This window comes from Desmodus rotundus, chromosome 7 (assembly GCF_022682495.2).
Source record: "Desmodus rotundus isolate HL8 chromosome 7, HLdesRot8A.1, whole genome shotgun sequence".
Taxonomy (NCBI): Eukaryota; Metazoa; Chordata; class Mammalia; order Chiroptera; family Phyllostomidae; genus Desmodus; species Desmodus rotundus.
In genome coordinates, this window is record NC_071393.1 from 65,509,300 (window position 1) to 65,531,806 (window position 22,507).

Sequence of the window (22,507 nt, forward strand, 5' to 3'; positions counted from 1 at the left end):
TCACAATTATCACAAAAGGAAATTACTCTTTCACACTTAGTTTTCCTAAGCTAATGTACCCCTCATCTACAGTATTTTTGCTAAAGGAATTTATATCCCTCGTGGACCCTCTGGATTGATTATTTGTATTTGCTCCATATAGCAGACACAGCATAGTACTTGGTTGTAACACAGATAATACTGTCATCTTGTGGCCACATGTAGCTTTGCAATGTTAAACACACATACACCAAATACTAATCATCCTCCTTAGTAATTTTGAATTAAAAGGAATCTTAAGAATCATGCAGTCTTTGTCTAGTTCCATCATCTTACTGTGGAGGCTCCTAAAGCTCATATCACACTCCAGGTTTAATTTCTTCACTTCTAACCAGTTCCCCGGTATTACTGATTACATTAACTTTTTTTTTGTCCTCACCTGAGGACATTTTTTTCATTGCTTTCAAAGAGAGAAGGAGAGAGAGAAACACCAATGTGAGATGAAACATCTACTGACCACCTTCTCATACACACCCTGACTGGGGATGGAACCTGAAACCTGGCTATGTGTCCTGATCAGGAATCAAACCTGCACTTTTCAGTTGACCAGATGACACTCCAACAAACAGCCACGCTGGGCAGGGCAGATTAACATTAATTTTTATTAAGATAAAATAAATGAATACCCAAAGCTACTGACACTGTATGTGCACACAAATATGAGAATCAGTTTGATATCAAATCGATTTCTGGTAATTTTAAATTAGAGTTTCATATTTAAAAGCACAGCTTTTTATTTTCTGCCCACAATGTTTAATATGTGTGGCAATTTCTCTTATTCATTTATCCAAGTTGTTCTTAAGACCCTGCTCTGTGCCAGGCAATGTACTAGTGTTGGGGATTTCACGAGGAGCAAACTAACCTCCTCTCATGAAGCCTACATTCCAGGGAAGGGAAACAAACAATAAACAAGATTATTCCCCACAGCCTAATTTCCAGGGATCTACTAAAAACATTCTCTCTCAAAACAAAATAATAAGGATTTGGGTAGGGAAGATCTCATTAAGGAAATACTTTAGAGTAGAATTTCTCCTGAGATTAGAATTGTTCTTCAAATCTCTTGACAGTGGTGGTTTTTTTTTTCTTTTATTTGGAGCAAGAGAGGCAACAGGTGATGAAAACAAATGTAAAATATGACTCAAGCAATATAAAAGTCACACTCTTCACAGAGCCCTGAAAGGCAGACGCTCTCAGAGATTCTGAATATTTACTTTCCAGGTAAACTAGTAAGTGAATTTTTTTTAAAGATTGTATTGATTTATTTATTTTTAGAGAGGGGAAAGGAGGGAGAAGGAGAGGAAGAGAAACATCAATGCATGGTTGCCTCTCATGCACCCCCACTGGAGACCTGGCCGGCAACCCAGGCCTGTGCCCTGACTGGGAATCGAACGGGTGATCCTTTGGTTCTCAGGCTGGCTCTCAATCCACTGAGCCACACCAGCCAGAGCCTAAAAGAATTCTAAAGCCTTCCTGAAGCAGAGATAGGAGCCCTTCGCAATAGGCTAAACTGAATCTGTGAAGGACATCTCTCTCTCTGCTGGCCCATCCATTCAAGGTCAGCCAGCCTCCTACACGATTTCACAGCTCTGTGTATATGAGTCTGAAAGGATGGAAAAACAATCTTAAGACCAGCACCTTTCAGAATGAGGTCACTAAGTTTGAAACTTTAAAATTCTCTGTTATTTGGTTCAAATGTTAATTTAACCATTCTCTTTTTTCTATCCTCTTCCTCAATTCCTTACCAAACTGCTAGAATTAAGTTCCTGCCTTCCAAATATATGGAATTTCTTTTTATATTGAGAAAATGACTCAAAAAATTTTAACACTATTTTATTTTCAGTTCCTCTATTTTTTTTTCTTTGGTGCAATGATAAAGGATGAGATTGGGCAGTGATAAAGTCATAGAGGTTGTGAAGAAGATTCTTTGGTAATTCTTCAAACACAAGTCAAATGGGTGGGTAACCTTTTCTTTCTCTAGTGAAAAGGATACTAAGTGCTTTTCCTTAAGCAAGCTCTTTTTTTTAAACGTGGTAAAAAGGCAAGAATAGCCTGTAGTGGAAAGAGATAAAATATGTCTAGGCCACCCCAAACTCTGTCCATTTCCCTAACTCTTCCATAGCTCTACTAGGGTGTCTAACAATGAATGAATGTGAAGGAAAAGAAATATTTCTAGAAACGGGTTTGGGTTGAGTCTTCTCCGAAGAGTAAATAGCAGTCGTATCCTAGTATGTCTCACACAACACTGGATCAGTCTTTATCCCTCATCTTCAGGATCTCATAACTGTTCATTGATGGCCCAGATCCCAAAGTTCATTATAGAAATCAAAAGTTTGAAATAGCTGGATGTTCTCACACCAAACTGGCCTGATTGGGAGGGCCGGGGTGGGAAGGTGCACAGAAAGCAGCCTATTCCATAACCCCACGGCTCTACAGAGTTCTCTGAAAAGCGCTCTTGGCAACACCCCATCTTGCCCTTATCCTCTCAGCACCACCTTTCACCCTGTCCCCACAGCTTCTCCCTAGTGCTTCTGGGATAATTACTTTTTAAGCACATATTGTTTATCCTCTGATGTCACTGGGCCCTTGTTTTCAGATAGTTTTTATATTGAACTGTACCCTTGGCTATTTTTGTGAGCTTTTTTATATTTAAATTCCAACTATTTTACATGATTTTAGCAACATCAAATAGTCTAAAACTTGGAAAATTTTAAAATACTTTGCCCTGACTGGGTGTGCTCAGTCGATTAGAGCATCATCCCATACACCAAAAGATTGTGGGTCAATTCTCATCAGGGCACAAACCTAGGTTGTAGGTTCAATATTTTATGCATAATCTTAATCCTAACTCTTTCTATCTCTTTTCTATAGCCTAGCTAAAGAAATAGGAACTAGTCTTCCCATTCATTTTCAAATAAACTCTGTTCTGAAACTGTGAATCTCTGGCAGTAAAAATCTGGTATTTCTTCTTTCTTTGTAGACAATGGGTATGCTTAACATTTTCTATGGACCCTGAAGAGACAGCTATATTAAGTATTATGAATACTGTTAATATATGTTAATATAAGAATTAAGTAATCTTAGAAAATAACCAATATAAAATCTCTTGGAATTTTCTGATGGAGATTAAATTAGCAAACATATGAATACTTACACATTATTTGTATTTACTCTGTTACCATTTTGATTGCTTCCTGAAAATAGTCATTTAAATTACGAAGATATTCTATAGCTAAATAATAGATGAATGTATCTCAAACTCTAGTGTGTGGATACTCAACTAAAGGAATGAAATAAGCACATTTTATTCCTCTATCATTTATCATCTGAATTAGGTATTTAAAATTCTTTCAAGGCATATGTATCACACAAACTAAAGATCAAGTCCTGCATTAATCAATACTTTTATAATAAATAATAATTCATCTGTAACTCTATACCAGAAAATCCAGCATAACCATTGGACAACATAAATCTATCAATCAATGTAAACAATATCCTGGAGCAATAAAAAATCATAAATGTTGGAGAACCAAGATGGCAGTGTAGGTAGACACACTGCGCCTCCTCCCACAACCAGAACTGACAGAAAATCGAACGGCAAGGAAGTCCGACACCAAGGAGATAAAAAATAAACATTCATCCAGACCGGTAGGAGGGGCGGAGACGGGCAGCCGGGGCGGAGAGGACTCGCATTGCCATGGCGGGACCGAGACTGGTGGAGTGTGGGACGAAAGGGGCAGGCAGTCTGACCACTAGCAGACCCTGTGGCCCTACAGTCGCGCACAGATAAAACAAGAGGGCCAGACTCAGAGTGGGGGAGAACGGGGCAGGCAGAGCGGCGGGTAGCACCCCGTGGCCCCACATTCGCACAGATAAACCGGGAAGAACTGCAGGGAGCAAAGCAGACCGTGTAACCCAGGTCTCCAGCGTGGGGAAATAAAGCCTCAAACCTCTGATTGAAAATGCCCTTGGGGGTTGGGGCGACAGCAGGAGAGACTCCCAGCCTCACAGGAGAGGTCGTTGGAGAGACCCACAGGGGCCTAGAGTGTGCACAAGCCCACCCACTCGGGAACCAGCACCAGAGGGGCCGAATTTGATTGTGGGTAGTCGAGGGAGTGGCTGAAACCTGGTGGAGAGTGGAGCGGGCGCCATTGCTCCCTCTCGGCCCCTCCCCCACGTACAGCGTCACAGCACAGCAGCATCGTGTGTTACCCCACCCTGGTGAATACCTAAGGCTCCGCCCCTTACTAGTAACAGGTGCGCCGAGACAAAAAAAATGGCCCAAATGAAAGAACACTTCAAAGCTCCAGAAAAATACAACTAAGCGAGGAAGAGATAGCCAACCTATCAGATGCACAGTTCAAAACACTAGTTATCAAGAAGTTCACAGAATTGGTTGAATTTGGTCAAAAACTAGGTGAAAAAATGAAGACTATGCCAAGAGAGACAAAGGAAAATGTACAGGGAACCAATAGTGAGGCAATGGAAACTGGGACTCAAATCAACAGTGTGGACCAGAAGGAAGAAAGAAGCATCCAACCAGAAAAGAATGAAGAACAAGAATTCAGAAAAATGAGGAGAGGCTTAGGAACCTCCAAGACATCTTGAAACGTTCCAACATCCGAATTATAGGGGTGCCAGAAGGAGAAGAGGAAGAACAAAAAATTGAAAACTTATTTGAACAAATAATGAAGGAGAACTTCCCCAGTCTGGCAAAGGAAATAGACTTCCAGGAAGTCCAGGAAGCTCAGAGAGTCCCAAAGAAGTGTCACCCAAGGAGGAACACACCAAGGCACATCATAATTACATTAGCCAAGATGAAACAAGGAGAGAATCTTAGAAGCAGCAAGAGAAAAGAACACAGTTACCTACAAAGGAGTTCCCATAAGACTGTCAGCTGATTTCTCCAAAGAGACCTTACAGGCAAGAAGGAGCTGGAAAGAAGTATTTGAAGTCATGAAAGGCAAGGACCTACATCCAAGAAAGCTATCTGTATCCAGCAAAGCTATAATTAGAATGGAAGGGAAGATGAAGTGTTTCTCAGATAAGGTCAAGTTAAAGAAGTTCATCATCACCAAGCCCTTATTATATGAAATGTTAAAGGGACTTACCAAAGAAAAAGAAGATCAAAAATAGGAACAGTAAAAATGACAGCAAACTCACACTTATTAGCAACCACACCTGAAACAAAAACAAAAGCAAACTAAGCAAACAACTAGAACAGGAACAGAACCATAGAGATGGAGATCACATGGAGGGTTATCAACAGGGGAGAGGGAGGGAGAGAGGGGGGGAAAGGTACAGAGAATAAGTAGCATAGATGATAGGTGGAAAATAGACAGGGGGAGGGTAAGACTAGTGTAGGAAATGTAGAAGCCAAAGAACTTATAAGTATGACCCATGGACATGAACTATAGGGGGGGAATGTGGGAGGGAGGTGGTGGGCAGGATGGAGTGAAGTGAGGGGTGGGGGGAATGGGACAACTATAATAGCATAATCAATAAATACATTTTTAAAAATCATAAATGTCCATTTCATTTGTTATAATAAAACTAGACACATATTGCATAAAAATGAGATAATCCCTTGCCAGCCCAGGGAGCCAAGAGTCTGGTGAAAAAGATCAAGCAGAGAAAGAAGCACTGTGTCAGATCAGTGGGATTTGGCAACATCCATTCAATCAGCCATTCAGTCATTCAGAAAATAATTATCACTTGTACAGTGTGAGATTGATGACTAATGAAGGATACATTAAAAATTTAGGCAATGGCAACATAATGTGATATGTGTTCTGGAAAGTGTAAGCATGGTTCTTGGGAATCAGGAAAGCCTTTTTAAAGGAAACGTGGCGAAGGGAGCATTAGGTAGATGAGGAAGCAGAGAAGGCAGCCTGTGCACAGCAGCATGCTACTGAGAAAGCCCATAGGAGTCCTTTGCATTTTAACAATAACAAAGAATTGTAAGGGATGAGGGTGATAAGTAAAAGTGATGTGCTGGAGTGGTAAGGGCCAGATAATGAACATTTTTGCATGCTATTGTGAAGAGATGCGATTTTATTTTCTTTTTTATTTTTTTAGGTTTTATTTGTTTATTTTTAGGGAGGGGAAGGGAGGGAGAAAGAGAGGGAGAGATGTGTGGTGGCCTCTCAAGGGCCCCCTACTGGGGACCTGGCCTGCAACCCAGGCATGTGCCTGACTGGGAATTGAACCGGTGACCCTTTGGTTTGCAGGCTGGCACTCGATCCACTGAGCCACACCAGCCAGGGCGAGAAGATGGGACTTTAGCTGAGGGCAAAGAGGAGACATTGCAATGATGGTAAGTGGAGGGAAAGTAGGTGTAGTAATTGTGGGATACACATTCCACACAGCTCAGCCTCAACATTAGCCCCTCTTTGGGGTACAGTTTTTGGCTGGAGTTGTAAATCCTTCTCAATCAGTTCCTTAATCTGTCAAATTCCACTTCTAAGTATTTCCCCATAGATAAGTCTCCATCCATCTAGGAAACAAACTAGTCTCTTGACTGTTTCTTTTATCAAGTAAACCAAAATAACTAATGGCAACACCCTCTTCTTTAAAAAAGAATTGTTTTAATAGTATTCAGTTTCTCTCAGAACTCTTAGGCATATTCGTCAGACAAAAGCATTCTCTCACCACCTCCCTGTGTTGTCTTGCCCTTGTCTGACTTCACCATTCATCTTAGCAGACTACAGAAAGACATGGGAAAGACCGTAAACACATCCCTGAACACCGTAGTGACAGAGTTCATCCTCTTAGGCTTATCTCACCCCCCAAATCTGAGGACCCTGCTCTTCCTGGTCTTCTTCATCATTTACATCCTGACTCAGCTGGGGAACCTGCTCATTCTGCTCACCGTGTGGACTGACCCAACACTCCATGCTCGCCCCATGTACATTCTCCTGAGTGTGCTCTCATTCCTGGACATGTGGCTCTCCTCAGTCGTTGTTCCTCGTCTAGTATTGGGTTTTACTCCTGCCAACAAGGCAATCCCATTTGGTGGCTGTGTGGCTCAGCTGTATTTCTTTCACTTTCTGGGTAGCACAGAGTGCTTCCTCTACACCTTGATGGCCTATGACAGGTACCTGGCAATATGCTGGCCCCTGCACTACCCTATGCTCATGAATAGTAAGTTATGCACCATCCTTGTGGCTGGAGTTTGGGTGGCTGGCTCCATACATGGATCTATACAAGCCATTCTGACTTTCTGCCTGCCCTATTGTGGGCCCAACCAGGTGGATTACTTTTTTTGTGACATTCCTGCAGTACTGAGGCTGGCCTGTGCTGACACGACTGTCAACAAGCTTGTGACCTTTGTAGACATTGGGGTAGTGGCTGCCAGTTGCTTCATGTTAATTCTACTCTCCTATGCCAACATAGTCCATGCCATCCTGAAGATACGCACTGGGGATGGGCAGCGGCGGGCCTTCTCCACCTGCGGCTCCCATCTAACTGTGGTCACAGTCTTCTATGTCCCCTGTATTTTCATCTACCTCAGGCCAGGCTCCAAGAGTCCCTTGGATGGGGCAGTGGCTGTATTTTACACTGCTGTCACTCCATTACTGAACCCACTCATCTACACACTGAGGAACCAGGAAGTGAAGTCTGCTCTGAAGAGAATAATAGCAGGTCGAGGGGCTGCAAGTGAAAATATGTAACTGCAGGCAGAGGAACTACCTACACCTCCATTGCAATGCTCATTTCAGTTACTGCTGCATGTGGCAAACATTCAACAACTAGATGTTAGTTTAAGCTTAATTGATTGTAATTTTACTATGAAGAAGCCTCTCTCCCTGACTGGTGTGGCTCGGTAGATTGAATGCTGACCTGTGAACCAAAGGGTTGCTGGTTTGATTCCTAGTCAGGGCACATGCCTGGGTTGCATGCCAGGTGCCCAGGAGGGGGTACACGAGAGGCAACCACTCATTGTTGTTTCTCTCCCTCTCTTTCTTCTTCCCTTCCCCTCTCTAAAAATAAAAAGATAAGATTTTTTTTTAAGAAGCTTCTGTTGCTATATTTATCCTCAATAAATTGGCCAGAACTGTTTTACCCTTTCTGATCTATCTCTTGGGAGAAAGCACATTCTACACAAATGTCAACTATGAAGAATAAATGCTCTATCTAGGAGGAAAGGGGATTATTCCAGGCAAATTTAGGGAAAACCAGCATGATGTTGTCTCATCTCCCTTCATCCATTTGCTTCACACCTAATTTCCCAAGCCCCTAGACATTCAGGATTGCTTTGCCCACACCAAGGCAAAGCACTTGGTGTGAACCTGTGTGTGGATTGTCTGTGTTTCCTTCCCGGCTTTCTCTATCCCCCATACAGTAGTTAACTAAATTCTGTTCACTCTCTTTCAGGAATGTCTCTCTGGCTTAGTGGTCCCCTTGTCATCCCCATCCTTATCCATGTCACTATCAGAGTTTTCTTTCTGAAAACAGTGAATATTCACTGGCTCTCCACTGAATTAGGTAGATAAAGCCAGGCCTTGTAGCTTGGAATTCAAAGTCCTCCACAATCAGACTCTAATACACCTTATCTCCTAAGATATCTCTACCTCTTTCTTCCCTCCTGCCATTAAAATTTTATTTATTTATTTTAGACATAGGGGAAGGGAGGGAGAAAGAGAGGGAGAGAAATATCAATGTGTGGTTGCCTCTCGTGCACCCCCTACAGGAGTCCTGGCCTGCAACCCAGGCATGTGCCCTAACTGGGAATCCAACTGGCGCGACCCTTTGGTTCGCAGGTCGGCACTCAATCCACTGAGCCACACCAGCCAGGGCTACCTGCCATTCTTTAAACATTCTCCTTTCCTTTGGGGCCTCTTAGCCTTTACTTAAGATATTCCTATATCAGAAATACTCTTTATATTAGTAAGTTGATTTGTTATGCTTCCTTCATGGCCCAGGAAATACTCATATTCTTACAAAAAGTTTTTTCTGTCTCCCAGTCAGAATTCATCTCCTTCTCCCTGCATTCCTATAGTCCTTTGAATTTTATAAGAGCACTTGTCATTGGCTGGCCTGTACTGTAGTTTAGGTCAGAGTCCCTGGAGAGCAGAAATAATGTTTTCTTGGTGTTTGTGTTGCAGTCCCCCTTTACCTAATATCTTCCAGTAGGTACTGTGGTAAAGATGGCTAACTGCCCACCAAAATCCATTGTCTTCTTGTTCCCTAGTCAGAGAGCTGTAGCTAGAACATGTCTGCCCCACTATGGACATTTCCCAGTCCCTCTTTCAGTCAAGTGTATTTATATATCTATGTTCTCCCAAAGTGGATATGAAAAGACTTTATGTATATGTGTGATACTTTGAGACCTGGCCCTCAAAACTGGCCCAGCAACTTTTCCATGTTCTGTTTCTGCTCTGAGGTGGAATGGCATATGACAGGAACCCAGATGCACCAGCAGCAATTTGTAACCAAGTGGAAATGAGTCGTCTGCCAACCTGGAACACACACCTCAGAATTTTAAGGGAGAGGAAAACAAGCCCCTAACTTCTTTCATCCACTGATTTGTTATTAGGTTACTTTGTTATAGTATCTTCAGTTCATCCTAATTAATACTTCACTTAATTGACAATTTTTAAAAATTAAAACAATGCCAGGAAATTCTTTTGAACTGCATTTATATTGTCCAAAACATCCAAGAAAGCTTTTGGTCAATTATCAGAATGCCAAAATCCAAAGATCTAGATGCTACCTAGTCAATCATTCATTTGACCAATTAATTAATCATTCATTGTCCTTCTAACCAGGCCACGGTGAGGTAAATAACCTTAACTTATTCCTGTGACCTGTACTGGTCTTACCAGAGGAACGAGAAAGCATTTAAAAGAAGTTGGAAACAGGGAACTCAAGTATAGGGCAGTATAAGAATAAGTGTCAATAGCTCCTTCCAGAAAATGAATGACTGGGTAAATGTGTTCATTTATTGATAGTTTTTTCACTCAATTAGAGCTGTAATGTTATGCTCACCCAATTTTTAGCAACTTTTTTTATTGTGGTAAAATAAACATAACAGTTATTAATTAGCCATTTTAAGTGTACAGTTCAGTGGTGTTAAATACATTCACATTGTTGTGCCACCATCACCACCATCCATCCCCACAAATCCTTTTATCTTGTAAAACTAAAACTCTACACCCATTAAATAATACTCTTCATTCTCCCCTTCCTCCATTGTACTTTCTGTCCCAATGATTTCATCTACACTTAAGTACCTCATGTAAGTGGCATCATATAGCATTTGTCTTTTTGTGATTGGCTTATTTCATTTAGCATAACACCCTCAAGTTTCATTCATGCTGTAGCATGTTGTGGAACTTTCTTCCTCTTTGAGTATGAATAATATCTCATTGTATGTACATAGCACATTTTGTTTACCCATTCATCCATTGATAAATGCAGGGTTGCTTGTACATTTTAGCTATTGTGAATAATGCTACTACAACTATAGGTATTCAAATATCTCTTTGAGACCTTGCTTTCAATTCTTTTGGGCATATACCTAGAAGATAACTTTTTTTAGGAAACTGCATGCTCTTTTTCACAGTGGCTATACCTTATACAATCCTATGAACTGTGCACAAGAGTTCTAATTTCTCCATAATCTAGCCAATACTGTTTTCTGTTTTTGTTTGTTTTTTATAGTAGCCGTCCTCATGGGTATGAAATAATATTTCATTGTAGTTTTGGCTTGTATTTCCCTAATGATTAGTGATGTTGAGAATCTTTTCATGGGCTTTTTGGCCATTTGTATAACTTCCTTAGAGAAATGTCCACTCAAGTCCTTTGCCCATTTTTGAACAGGGTTGTTTGGTTTTTGGAGATTGATTTTTAAGGGTCCTGGATATTAGTCCCTTATCATATATATAATTTGCAAATATTTTCTTTCATTCTCTGGGTTATCTTTTTACTCTGTTAATAGTGTCTCTTTTTTTAAAGATTTTCTTTCTTTATTTTTAGAGAGAAAGGAAGGTAGAGAGAAGGGAAGGGAGGGAGAAGGAGAGGGAGAGAAATGTCACTGTTCAGAAGACACATAGATCGGTTGCCTCCTGCATCCCCCTAACTGGAGAACTGCCCCAAAATCCAGGCCTGTGCCCTGACCAGGAATGGAACCAGTGACCTTTCGGTTCGCAGGCCAGCACTCAATCCATTGAGCCACACCAGCCAGGGCTGCTAATAGTGTCTTTTGATGCACAAACATGTTTATGTTTATGAAACTCAATTTGTCTATTTTTTCTTTTGTTATCTGTGCTTTTGGCATCCTACCCAAGAAATCATTGCCAAATCCATTGTTGTAAAACTTTTCTCCTGTGTTTGCTTCTAAGAGTTTAATTGGTTTTGGTCTTACATTTAGGTTCTTGATCCATTTTGCATTAACTTTTGTACATAGTTCCCCTTTATTTATGGGGAATACATTCCAACACTCCCAGTGGATGACTGAAATCATGCCAATAGTACCAAACCTTGTATGGTCTGGGGTTTTTAAATATATGATAAAGCTTAATTTATAAATTAGGTGCAGTGAGAGATTAACAACAATAACTAATAAAAGAGAACAATTATAAAAATATACTTTAATAAAATTTATGTGAAAAGGTCATTCTCTCCCTCTGATAACCAGTCTGTTACCCAAGATTGCTACTAAGTGACTAACGGGCAGGTAGAATATACAGTGTGGCCACAATGAACAAAGCCAAGATTTATGTCCAGGCCAGGATGGAGCAAGTTGGCACAAGATTTCATCATGCCACTCAGAACAGTGTGCAATTTAAAACTTATAAATTGTTTATTTCTGAAATTTTATCATTTAATATTTTAATAATATCATTCAGTTACAGTTGGCCACAAATAACTGAAATCACAGAAAGCAAAACAATAGATAAGGGGGCACTGTACTGTATATGGTGTTAGTTAAGGGTCCAGCTTCATTCTTTACATGTGGATATCCAGTTTTTCCTGCACCATTTGTCAAAAAGACTGTCTTTTCCCGAGTGAATGGTATCAGCATCCTTGTCCAAAATCATGTGACCATATCTGCAAGAGTTTATTTCTAGGCTGTCTTCTACTAACTTTGGGCTTAGTTTGTCCTTCCTTTTTTAGTTCTTTGAGGTACAAAGTTATGTTGTTTGAGATCTTTCTTTTGTATCGATGTAAGCATTTATTGCTATAAACTTCCTTCTTAGAACTGCTTTTCCTATATCCTATTAGTTTTGGTATGTTGTGTTTCCCTTTTCATTTGTCTCAAAGTATTTTTTTTATTTCTCTAAAATTATATCTTTATACACTATGTGCCCCAAAACATTAATAATTCACTTACATGCATTAGCCTTTTAAATTATGTAGAAAACAACATTTACAGTTATAAACCAGTTACAGTAATACTAGCTTTTACAGCAATAATTGTTTTTATCTCCAAATCTATTAGTCTCTTAAATCATATAAAAAACAAAAAATGTAATGACAAACCATTGTTATAATAATACTAACACTTATAATTCCCCTTTGTATTTACCTTTATTTAGACCTTTTTTTTCCCTCTGTGTGGCTTCTAGTTACTGTCTGGTGTCCTTTCATTTCATCCTGCAGGACTCCCTCGAGCATTTCTTGCAAGGCAGGTCTAGTCACAAATTCTCAGCTTTTGTTTATCTGAGAATGTCTTAATTTCTCCCACATTTTTGAAGGACAGTTTTGCTGGATATAGGATTCTGGTTGACAGGTTTTTTCTTTTAGCACTTTCAATATTGGCCCCCTGTCTTGTGGCCTCCAGAGTTTCTGATGAGAAATTTGCTGATTTTATTGAGGACTTTATTAAGCATTCCTTGTATGTTATAATTTACTTCTCTCTTGCTGCTTTCAAGATTCTCCCTTTGTAATTAATTGGCTTTTAAAAGTTTGGTCATAATGTGTCTCAGTGTGGATATCTCTTATTCATTTTATCTGGACTTCATGGAGCTTCTTGGATGCTTATACTCATGTGTTTCATCAAGTCTGGGAGGTTTTCAGCCATTATTTCTTCAACTACTGTCCCTGTCCCTTTTTCTCTCTTCTCTTTCTGGGATTTTGATGATGTACATGTTCACTTACTTGACAGTTCTCCAAGGTCCTTTAGACTCTGTTCACTATTCTTCAATCTTTTTTTTCTTTTTTTTTAAAGATTTTATTTATTTTTATTTTTTAAGGTTTTTTAAATTTATTTATTTTTAGAGATAGGGAAAGGGAGGGAGAAAGAGAGAGAGAGAGAAACACCAATGTGTGGTTGCCTCTTATGTGGTCCCAACTGGGGACCTGGTCTGCAACCCAGGCATATGCCCTGACTGGGAATTGAACTGGTGACCATTTGGTTTGCAGCCCATGCTGAATCCACTGAGCTATACCAGCCAGGGCAAGATTTTATTTTATTTTATTTTATTTTATTTTATTTTATTTTATTTTATTTTATTTTATTTTATTTTTAGAGAGAGAAAAAGGAGGGAGAAAAGCACTGATGTGAGGGAGAAACATCGATCAGTTGCCTCATACATGTGCCAACTGGGGACTGCACCCACAACCCACACATGTGCCCTTACCATGAATCAAACCTGTGACCCTTTGCTTTTCAGGACAGCACCCAACAAACTGAGCCACACCAGTCAGGGGCCATTATCTGTTTTCCATTGTCCTATATTAAGTTCACTGATTCTTTCTTCTAATTGCCTTGAATCCCTCTAATAAATTGTTTAATTTTAATTATTATAATATAAAGATCCAGAAGTTTTCTTTATTTCTTTTTAGATTTTTTATGTCTTTTTAAATATTTCTATTTTGTTCAAAAACCATTTTTGGACTTTATTCCACATCTTCCTTTAGTTCTTTGGGCATCTTTGAAACAGTTGTTTAAAGTCTTTGTCTGGTATAATTTCAAGAACAGTTTTAATTGCCTTATTATTTTTCCCTGATGGACTATATTTTCCTGGGGGTTTTTTTATGTCTTATGATTTTTTTGAACACTTGACATTTGAATCTAATAATGTGGTAACTCTGAAAATCAGACTCTTCCCCTTCCCCAGGGCTTGCCAGGTTTTGTTATTGGTTTGGGGATTTGTTGTTGTTGTTTTTGGTTTTGTTTTTTGGGGAGGTTGTGTGTGTGTGCATGCATTCATAGGCTGTCTCTGCCACGGATCAGCCTGAAATGTAAACTTAAGATATTCTCACGCCTTTTTTGAGCCTTTCCCTGGGCATGCATGGTCACTTTCTAATTTTCCCTATGTGTGCAGTTGCTTTTTAACATTCTTTTCTTAATGTTTGTCTCTTGAAAGTGTGAAATGGAAAAAAAATGAAGGTAGAGAGTCGGGAAGATGGCGGCAACATAGGTGGGAGCAGAGTCCACTTCCCCTCAACGCCAGGGAAATACCTAGCTGATCTGAGGAGCAGAGCGAACAGCCAACAGTATTCCAGCATATATGAAGATCAGAGACCAAAGATAGAGGACATTGAAAGATCTGACGGTGAGACAACAAAACCTGGAGTGCTGAAAAGACTAGAGTTAGACCATGTTAAACCCATAAACGTCAGCTCAAGACCAGTGAGCACAGGAAATTAAGGAGACAGCACCACCGAATCCCATTGGCATTCTACCATAGAAGTTCATACCATAAACCCAGGGAGTCAGAATAGATCAATTTAAGAAGCAGAGGCCAACAAGAAGAGTCTCACAAACAATGGGAAGACAAAGAAACAATTCCCAAATGAAAGGAAAGGAGGAAGTCTCAGAAAGAGTGCTAACTGAAAAAGAGGCAAGTCAACTATCAGATACTGAGTTCAAAGCAATGGTCATCAGGAAGCTCACTGAGCTCTCTGAGCTCAAAGAGAACTACCAGAAACTACAAGGAAACTACAATGAACTCACTGCAAACTATATCACCATGAAAAAGGAAATAGAAACTATCAACAAGAGCCAAGAGGAAATGAAGAATACAATTTCTGAATTGAAGAACACAGTAGAAGGAATAAAAGGCAGACTTGATGAAGCAGAGGATCAGATCAGCGAGCTGGAGGACAAAGTAGAAAAAAACACCCAGAAAGAGCAAGAAAAGGAAAAGAGGCTCAGAAAGAATGAAGAGGCAATAAGGGAAATGCAGGACAACATGAAACGTAACAATACCATATAATAGGAATACCAGAAGGAGAAGAAGAAGATCAAGGGATAGAAAACCTGTTTGAAAAAGTAATGATGGAAAATTTCCCTAATCTGAAGAGAGAAAAAGTCACCCAAATCCAGGAAACACAGAGAGTCCCAAGCAAGAGGAACCCAAAGAGCCACACTGCAAGACACATCATAATTAAAATGGCAAAATTCCAAGACAAAGAGAGGATCTTAAAGGCAGCAAGGGAGAAAAAGGAAGTAACATACAAGGGAGCCCCAATAAGGTTAGCAACTGACTTCTCAATGGAAACGCTCCAAGCCAGAAGAGAATGGCAAAAAAATATTCCAAGTAATGAGAGCCAGAGGCCTGCAACCAAGACTACTTTACCCAGCAAGGCTCTCAATCAAGATAGAAGGCCAAATAAAGAGTTTCCCAGACAAAAGAAGTCTAAAAGAATACAGCTCCACCAAACCAACTCTGCAAGAGATGCTAAAGGGACTGCTATAAGGAAAGTAAGGAAAAGAGAAAGACAAAGGAACACAGGTAGGAAATAATGGCAGGGAATAATTAATTACCTATCGATAATAACCTTAAACATAAATGGATTAAATGCTCCAATCAAAAGACATAGAATAGCTGAATGGACAAGAAAACATGACCCACACATATGCTGCCTACAAGAGACCCATCTCAGGACAAAAGACTTACACAGACTGAAAGTGAAGGGCTGGAAACAAATTTTCCAAGCAAACGGACAGGAAAAAAAAGCAGGGGTAGCAATACTCATATCAGACAAAATAGACTTCCAAAGAAGGGCCATAAAGAGAGACCCAGAAGGTCACTTCATAATACTCAAAGGAAGAATCCACCAAGAAGACATCAACATTGTAAATATATATGCACCCAACATAGGAGCACCCAAATACATAAAGAAAATCTTGGAGGATTTCAAGAAAGATATTGACAGCAACACAATTATAGTAGGGGACTTTAACACCCCACTATCAAAAATGGACAGGTCTTCCAAACAAAATATCAACAAAGATATTGTGTCACTTAACAATACCCTAGAGGAAATGGACTTAACTGATATATAGAGAGCTTTTCATCCCAAAGAAGCAAAATACACATTCTTTTCAAGTGTACATGGAACTTTTTCAAAGATAGACCACATGATAGGACACAAAGCAAGCCTCAACAAATTCAAGAAAATTGAAATCATATCAAGCATTTTCTCTGACCACAAGGGTCTGAAACTAGAAACCAACCCCAAAGGAAAAAACCCCAAACACTCAAAATCATGGAGACTGAATAGCATGCTATTAAACAATGAATGGGTAAAAAATGAGATTAGGGAAGAAATCAAAAACTTCCTGGAAACAAATGAAAACGAAATCACAACAACCCAAAACCTATGGGACACAGCAAAGGCAGTCCTGAGAGGGAAGTCCATAGCAATACAGGCCTACCTTAAGAAGATAGAAACAGTTCATCAAACAACCTAACCCTACACCTATAAGAACTGGAGGAACAACAACAAAGACAGCCCAGAGCAAGCAGAAGGAAGGAAATAACCAAGATCAGAGCAGAGTTAAATGACATAGAGACTAAAAGCACAATTGTAAGGATCAATGAATCCAGGAGCTGGTTCTTTGAAAAGATAAACAAAATCGACAAGCCTTTAAGTAGGCTCATCAAGAAGAAAAGAGAGAGGATCCAAATAAACAGAATTAGAAATGAAAGAGGAGAGATTACAACTGATACCACAGAAATACAAAGGATTGTAAGAAATTACTATGAAGAACTGTATGCTAAGAAATTTGAAAACCTAGATGAAATGGACACATTTCTAGAAAAATATAATCTTCCAAAAACTGAATGAAGAAGAAGCAGAAAACCTGAACAGACCAATACAACAAAGGAAATTGAAGCAGTCATCAAAAAACTCCCATCACACAAAAGCCCTGGACCAGATGGTTTCACAGGAGATTTCTACAAAGCATTTAAGGAAGACCTAACCCCTATCCTTCCCAGACTATTGGAAAAAATCCAAACTGATGGAAGACTCCCAAACTCTTTTTATGAAGCCAACATCATCCTAATCCCAAAACCAGATAAAGACACAACGAAGAAAGAAAACTTCAGGCCAATATCGCTGATGAACATAGACGCTAAAATTCTCAACAAAATATTAGCAAACCGCATCCAGCAATATATTGAAAAGATCATCCACCATGACCAAGTGGGATTCATCCCAGGGATGCAAGGATGGTACAATATTCGCAAATCAATAAACATAATACATCACATCAACAACAGCAAAGACAAAAATCACATGATCATATCAATAGATGCAGAAAAAGCGTTCGATAAGATACAGCACCCATTTCTGATAAAAACACTCAGCAAAGTGGGAATAAAGGGAGCAGTCCTCAACATAATAAAGGCCATATATGAGAGACCTACAGCCAACATCACACTCAATGGACAAAAACTTAGAGCTTTCCCACTAAGATCAGGAACAAGACAAGGATGCCCTCTCTCACCACTCCTATTCAACATAGCATTGGAAGTCCTAGCCACAGCAATCAGACAAGAAAAAGCAATAAAAGGCATCCAAATTGGAAAGGAGGAAATGAAACTGTCACTGTTTGCAGAGGACATGATAGTGTACATGGAAAACCCTATAGACTCCACCAAAAAACTACTCGACCTAATAAATGAATTTGGCAAAACAGCTGGATACAGAGTCAATACCCAGAAATCAAAGGCATTCCTCTACACCAGCAACGAAACTGCAGAAACAGAAATCAGGAAAAAAATCACATTCGATATAGCAACAAGAAAAATAAAGTACCTAGGAATAAACCTAACCAAAGAGGTAAAAGACCTGTACTCGGAAAACTACACAACACTGAAGAAAGAAATTAAGGAAGACACAAACAAATGGAAGCATGTACCATGTTCATGGATTGGAAGAATTAACATCATCAAAATGGCCACACTACCCAAAGCAATTTATAGATTCAATGCAATCCCTACTAGAGTACCCATGACATATTTCACAGATATAGAACAAACATTTCAGAAATTCATAAGGAACCATATACGACCCCGAATAGCTGCAGCAATTTTGAGAAAGAAGAACAAAGCAGGAGGGATCACAATACCTGATATCAAACTGTATTACAAGGCCACTGTAATCAAAACAGCCTGGTACTGGCATAAAAACAGGCACATAGACCAATGGAACAGAACAGAGAGCCCAGAAATAAACTCAAGTCTATACAGTCAATTAGTATTTGACAAAGGAGGCAGGAGCATAAAATGGAGCAAAAACAGCCTCTTCAACAGATGGTGTTGGGAGATCTGGACAGCTACATGCAAAAACATGAAACTCGATCACCAACTTACGCCATACATGAGAATAAACTCAAGATGGATAAAAGACTTAAATATAAGCCGTAACACCATAAAAGTCCTTGAGGAAAACATTGGCAGGAAAATCTCAGACATTCCACGCAGCAACATCCTCACAGACACGTCCCCTAAAGCAAGGGACATAAAGGAAAGAATAAACAAATGGGACCTCATCAAAATAAAAAGCTTCTGCATGGCTAAAGAAAACAGCACCAAATTACAAAGAGAACCAACAGTATGGGAAAACATATTTGCCAATGATACCTCAGACAAGGGCCTGATCTTCAAAATATATAAAGAACTCACACGACTCCACTCCAGGAAGACAAACAACCCAATTAAAAAATGGGCAAAGGACTTGAACAGACACTTCTCCAAGGAAGACATACAGAGGTCCCAGAGACATATGAAAAGATGCTCAGCATCACTAGCCATCAGAGAGATGCAAATTAAAACCACAGTGAGGTATCATCTCACACCAGTCAGAGTGGCCAACATAAACAAATCCACAAACAAATGTTGGAGAGGATGCAGAGAAAAGGGAACCCTAGTGCACTGTTGGTGGGAATGCAGACTGGTGAGGCCACTGTGGAAAACAGTATGGAATTTCCTCAGAAAACTAAAAATGGAACTGCCCTTTGACCCAGCAATTCCGCTGCTGGGATTATACCCTAAGAACACTGAAACACCAATCCAAAAGAACCTGTGCACCCCAATGTTCATAGCAGCACAATTTACAATAGCCAAGTACTGGAAGCAACCTAAGTGCCCATCAGCAAACGAGTGGATCCAAAAACTATGGTATATTTACACAATGGAATTCTACGCAGCAGAGAGAAAGAAGGAGCTTATACCCTTTGCAACAGCATGGATGAAACTGAAGAGCATTATGCTAAGTGAAATAAGCCAGGAGGTGAGGGACAAATACCATATGATCTCACCTTTAACTGGAACATAATCAATAGAAGAAAAAAGCAAACAAATTATAACCAGAGACATTGAAGTTAAGAACATTCTAACAATAGCCAGGGCGGGGGCGGGGGGGTGGCGGGGACAGTGGGAAGAGGGGATTACAGGAACTACTATAAAGGGCACATGGACAAAACCAAGGGGGAGGGTGGAGGTGGGGGAGGGAGGTGGGTTCACCTGGGGTGGGGCGGAGGGATGGGGAGAAAAGGCATACAACTGTAATTGAATAACAATAAAAATTTAAAAAAAAAAATGAAGGTAGAGAAAAAGGCACAAGCCCTTCAAATCCCCTGGAAGTTACTTCAGTGCAGAGGCAGAGGTTTGCAAATAGGAGGAGGTGCAACAACAATGGCTGCCCATCTCTTTATCTGCATGTCTCTCATCAGAAACAATAAAGTTGCCAATTGTGACATGAGTAAAATGATATTAGATAGGAACTAGAGTTAATGGATATGTCTTTTGCTTATCACTTAAGCTTGGGGACCTCATTATTGTTGCCAGAGGAGATGAGATGCTATGGACCTTGAAAGATTTGGGGATTCTGTGCACATTTAATCTATAAACCCTAACTACACTACTAGGGATATGTGCATCACTACTAATTTAACCACTAAACATAACTACCAGTGTGGAAAATTTTGTGGAAAGATCCAGAAGGGTGTCAACTGATACAATGAAACTACAGTGTCCGGCAGAACTAAGGCCCGCTTCACTGTGGTTGGTAGGGTGATAATTTATAGTTTTAATTTGAACATTTAACCTAAAATGTCATATGGTGTGCTTGAATGTGATATTGTTATGTTACAGAATTACATGCTTATGATTTTATAATAAAATATTTTATAATAAAAAGGGGGTGTTATTTGTGCCAGACCCTGTAAGTTAAATTATCAACAACTTATGAAATTATGAACCTGTACCTTTGCAGCCCTATTTCACAAAGTGCTTCCTCACACACATTCTGATTGAATATACAAACCTAGACCCACAAAATTCAACAGTTTCCTTTCTGAAACCTATTTCAACTGAAATTATGCTTTCTGGAATAGTGGAATCAGCAAAATATATGAAAAGACCAGGCTGTGAAAGATAAGACAACCTTTTCACCTGGCTCCATCTACTCACACACACCCCTTCTGGCCAGTTCTTCTCACTAATTAGTCATAAGCAAGTTTTGTTTCTTCCCCTGATCACTTCTATTCACTTGTGATCCAAATTTAAACTGCTACTTGTTTTTTGTAAACCTGGAAGCTAAGAAAGGTTTTTACATTTTTTTAAATAATTGAAAAAAACAAAAGAAGAATAATCTTTATGAAACATGGAATTCATACAAATTTCAAGTTTTGATGACTACAAATAAAGTTTTATTATAACACAGCCATGCCTATTTTTAAATGTACTGTTTATGGATGCTCTCATGTACAATGGCAGATTTGAATACATGCAACAGAGACTGTATGGTCTTCAAGAACAGAAATAGTTATTATCTGTACTTTACAGAAAAAGTATTCCAACCTCTGCACTAGACACTTCTACGTCAAGATGACTTGAGAGCTATAGAGTTCACCACAAAAGTTTGGGGGCAGGAGGAACAGATCACATTCAGGGTATTCTCTTAAGACATAGGCCATCACTAGACATTTGTAGAAAGTTTGGAAAAAGGGTTCAGACAGTTTCAAGCAGAAAAGAAGTCAGACCAATCTCAAAGTATTCAAAGAAACAGAACTAAGAAATACTAATAAAAATCACTGCTCAGGGGGCATGACAAAATATTGTACAGGATAGTTGAATTGGATGACTTCTCATGTCCCTCTAACCCTGAGATTTTATGTTTCTCCTACTCTATGCAGATCTATGTTAGTACCTTAGTAATTCAAAGAAATAAGAGATTCATGAAATGTGAATGTGCCACTTAAAGAAACACCTTTTGACCAATAACAACCACATTAGCTCTTCCTTCCCTTTTTCCAAATGTGTTTTTGGAAGATAAAAAAAAGCACAGACATGCCATCATCAATAAGCCCTGTTAAACCCCACAAACGATTATACAAAATTCAAAAAGGCTATAAATAAGGAAGTTTCCCAGAAAGCAAACCATAAATATTAGTCTTGTCTTATCACAAGGGTGCTATTATAATACTCCCCAAGCTAAATCCTCACACATAATTGCCTCTGGGGAAAATAAAAGAAGTAACAGAACACAAGAGAGACCAGCCTTAGTAGTTATCTTAAGTGGGAGTCATAACCCTTTTTTCAGTTTGTAAGGACATTGGAAGAGGGCAGCTACAAATAAGCAGACAAGTAATAAATTAAGTTTCATTAGTTTCGTCCTTCAGCCAGAACTGACTAATTGGGTCTTCTGCCATCAGCTCTTCACAGTAACTACTGTTGGGAACTGCCCTGCCTGGTTTCAGAAGCTGTAAACCCCCATGGTTAAGGCTGAGTCAGAGTTGGGACCCTAAGCCACTAAGGAGACAAAGCTTATCTCCCTGGCAGGGATGCCATCTCTGCCCACTTCACCCTGCTTGGCCCTGAGCTTGACTAGTTAGTCAATGACGGGTAAGATTCCTCAAGGGAGGAACAACCAAAGACAGGCATGGTCACGGAAAAGGCCCACAGGGAAGGACTCAGGGGGCTATAGGAAAAGGGGGTGATGGACCCTTGCCCCTCAGCTTTGACATAGCTTGAGTCCTCATTCTGTCTGCAAGAAGTCTCCTAATCTCTTGGCTGCCTTACTTCCCCTGCCTGATTTGAGCCTGAAACAATAACAGAGAGCAGTGCAGTCCTGTGATGGGAGGGGCAGATTCCCTGGGGAATCAGGCCTAAGAAAGAATGCACACAATCCTGTGAAACCTGCTTTATTTATACCCTCAGCTTAAATGATAAGCGTCCAGGCCTGAAATGAGTCTGGTGCCCAAAGTTTTATAGCCCTTTAA

The 22,507-nt window shown here is 39.7% G+C and overlaps 1 protein-coding gene and 1 long non-coding RNA gene across 2 annotated transcripts; both read left to right on the forward strand.

Annotated features, from left to right (window-relative positions):
• The first annotated feature begins 1,222 nt into the window (after nt 1-1,222).
• On the forward strand, nt 1,223-14,468 carry LOC128781389 (uncharacterized). Its single transcript, XR_008427355.1, has 3 exons — nt 1,223-1,265; nt 6,270-6,355; nt 14,355-14,468. It is a non-coding gene; the product is annotated as an uncharacterized lncRNA (long non-coding RNA).
• Nucleotides 6,659-8,011, forward strand: OR10G2 (olfactory receptor family 10 subfamily G member 2). The gene has a single exon (XM_024568030.3). The coding sequence runs from the start codon at nt 6,756-6,758 to the stop codon at nt 7,710-7,712; it is 957 nt and encodes a 318-aa protein (XP_024423798.2). The 5' UTR covers nt 6,659-6,755; the 3' UTR covers nt 7,713-8,011.
• Nucleotides 14,469-22,507: the final 8,039 nt, after the last annotated feature.

Bases quoted from the DNA above. Each gene is read 5' to 3' on its own strand.
- OR10G2 (XM_024568030.3), top strand. From the start codon at position 6,756: ATGGGAAAGACCGTAAACACATCCCTGAACACCGTAGTGACAGAGTTC.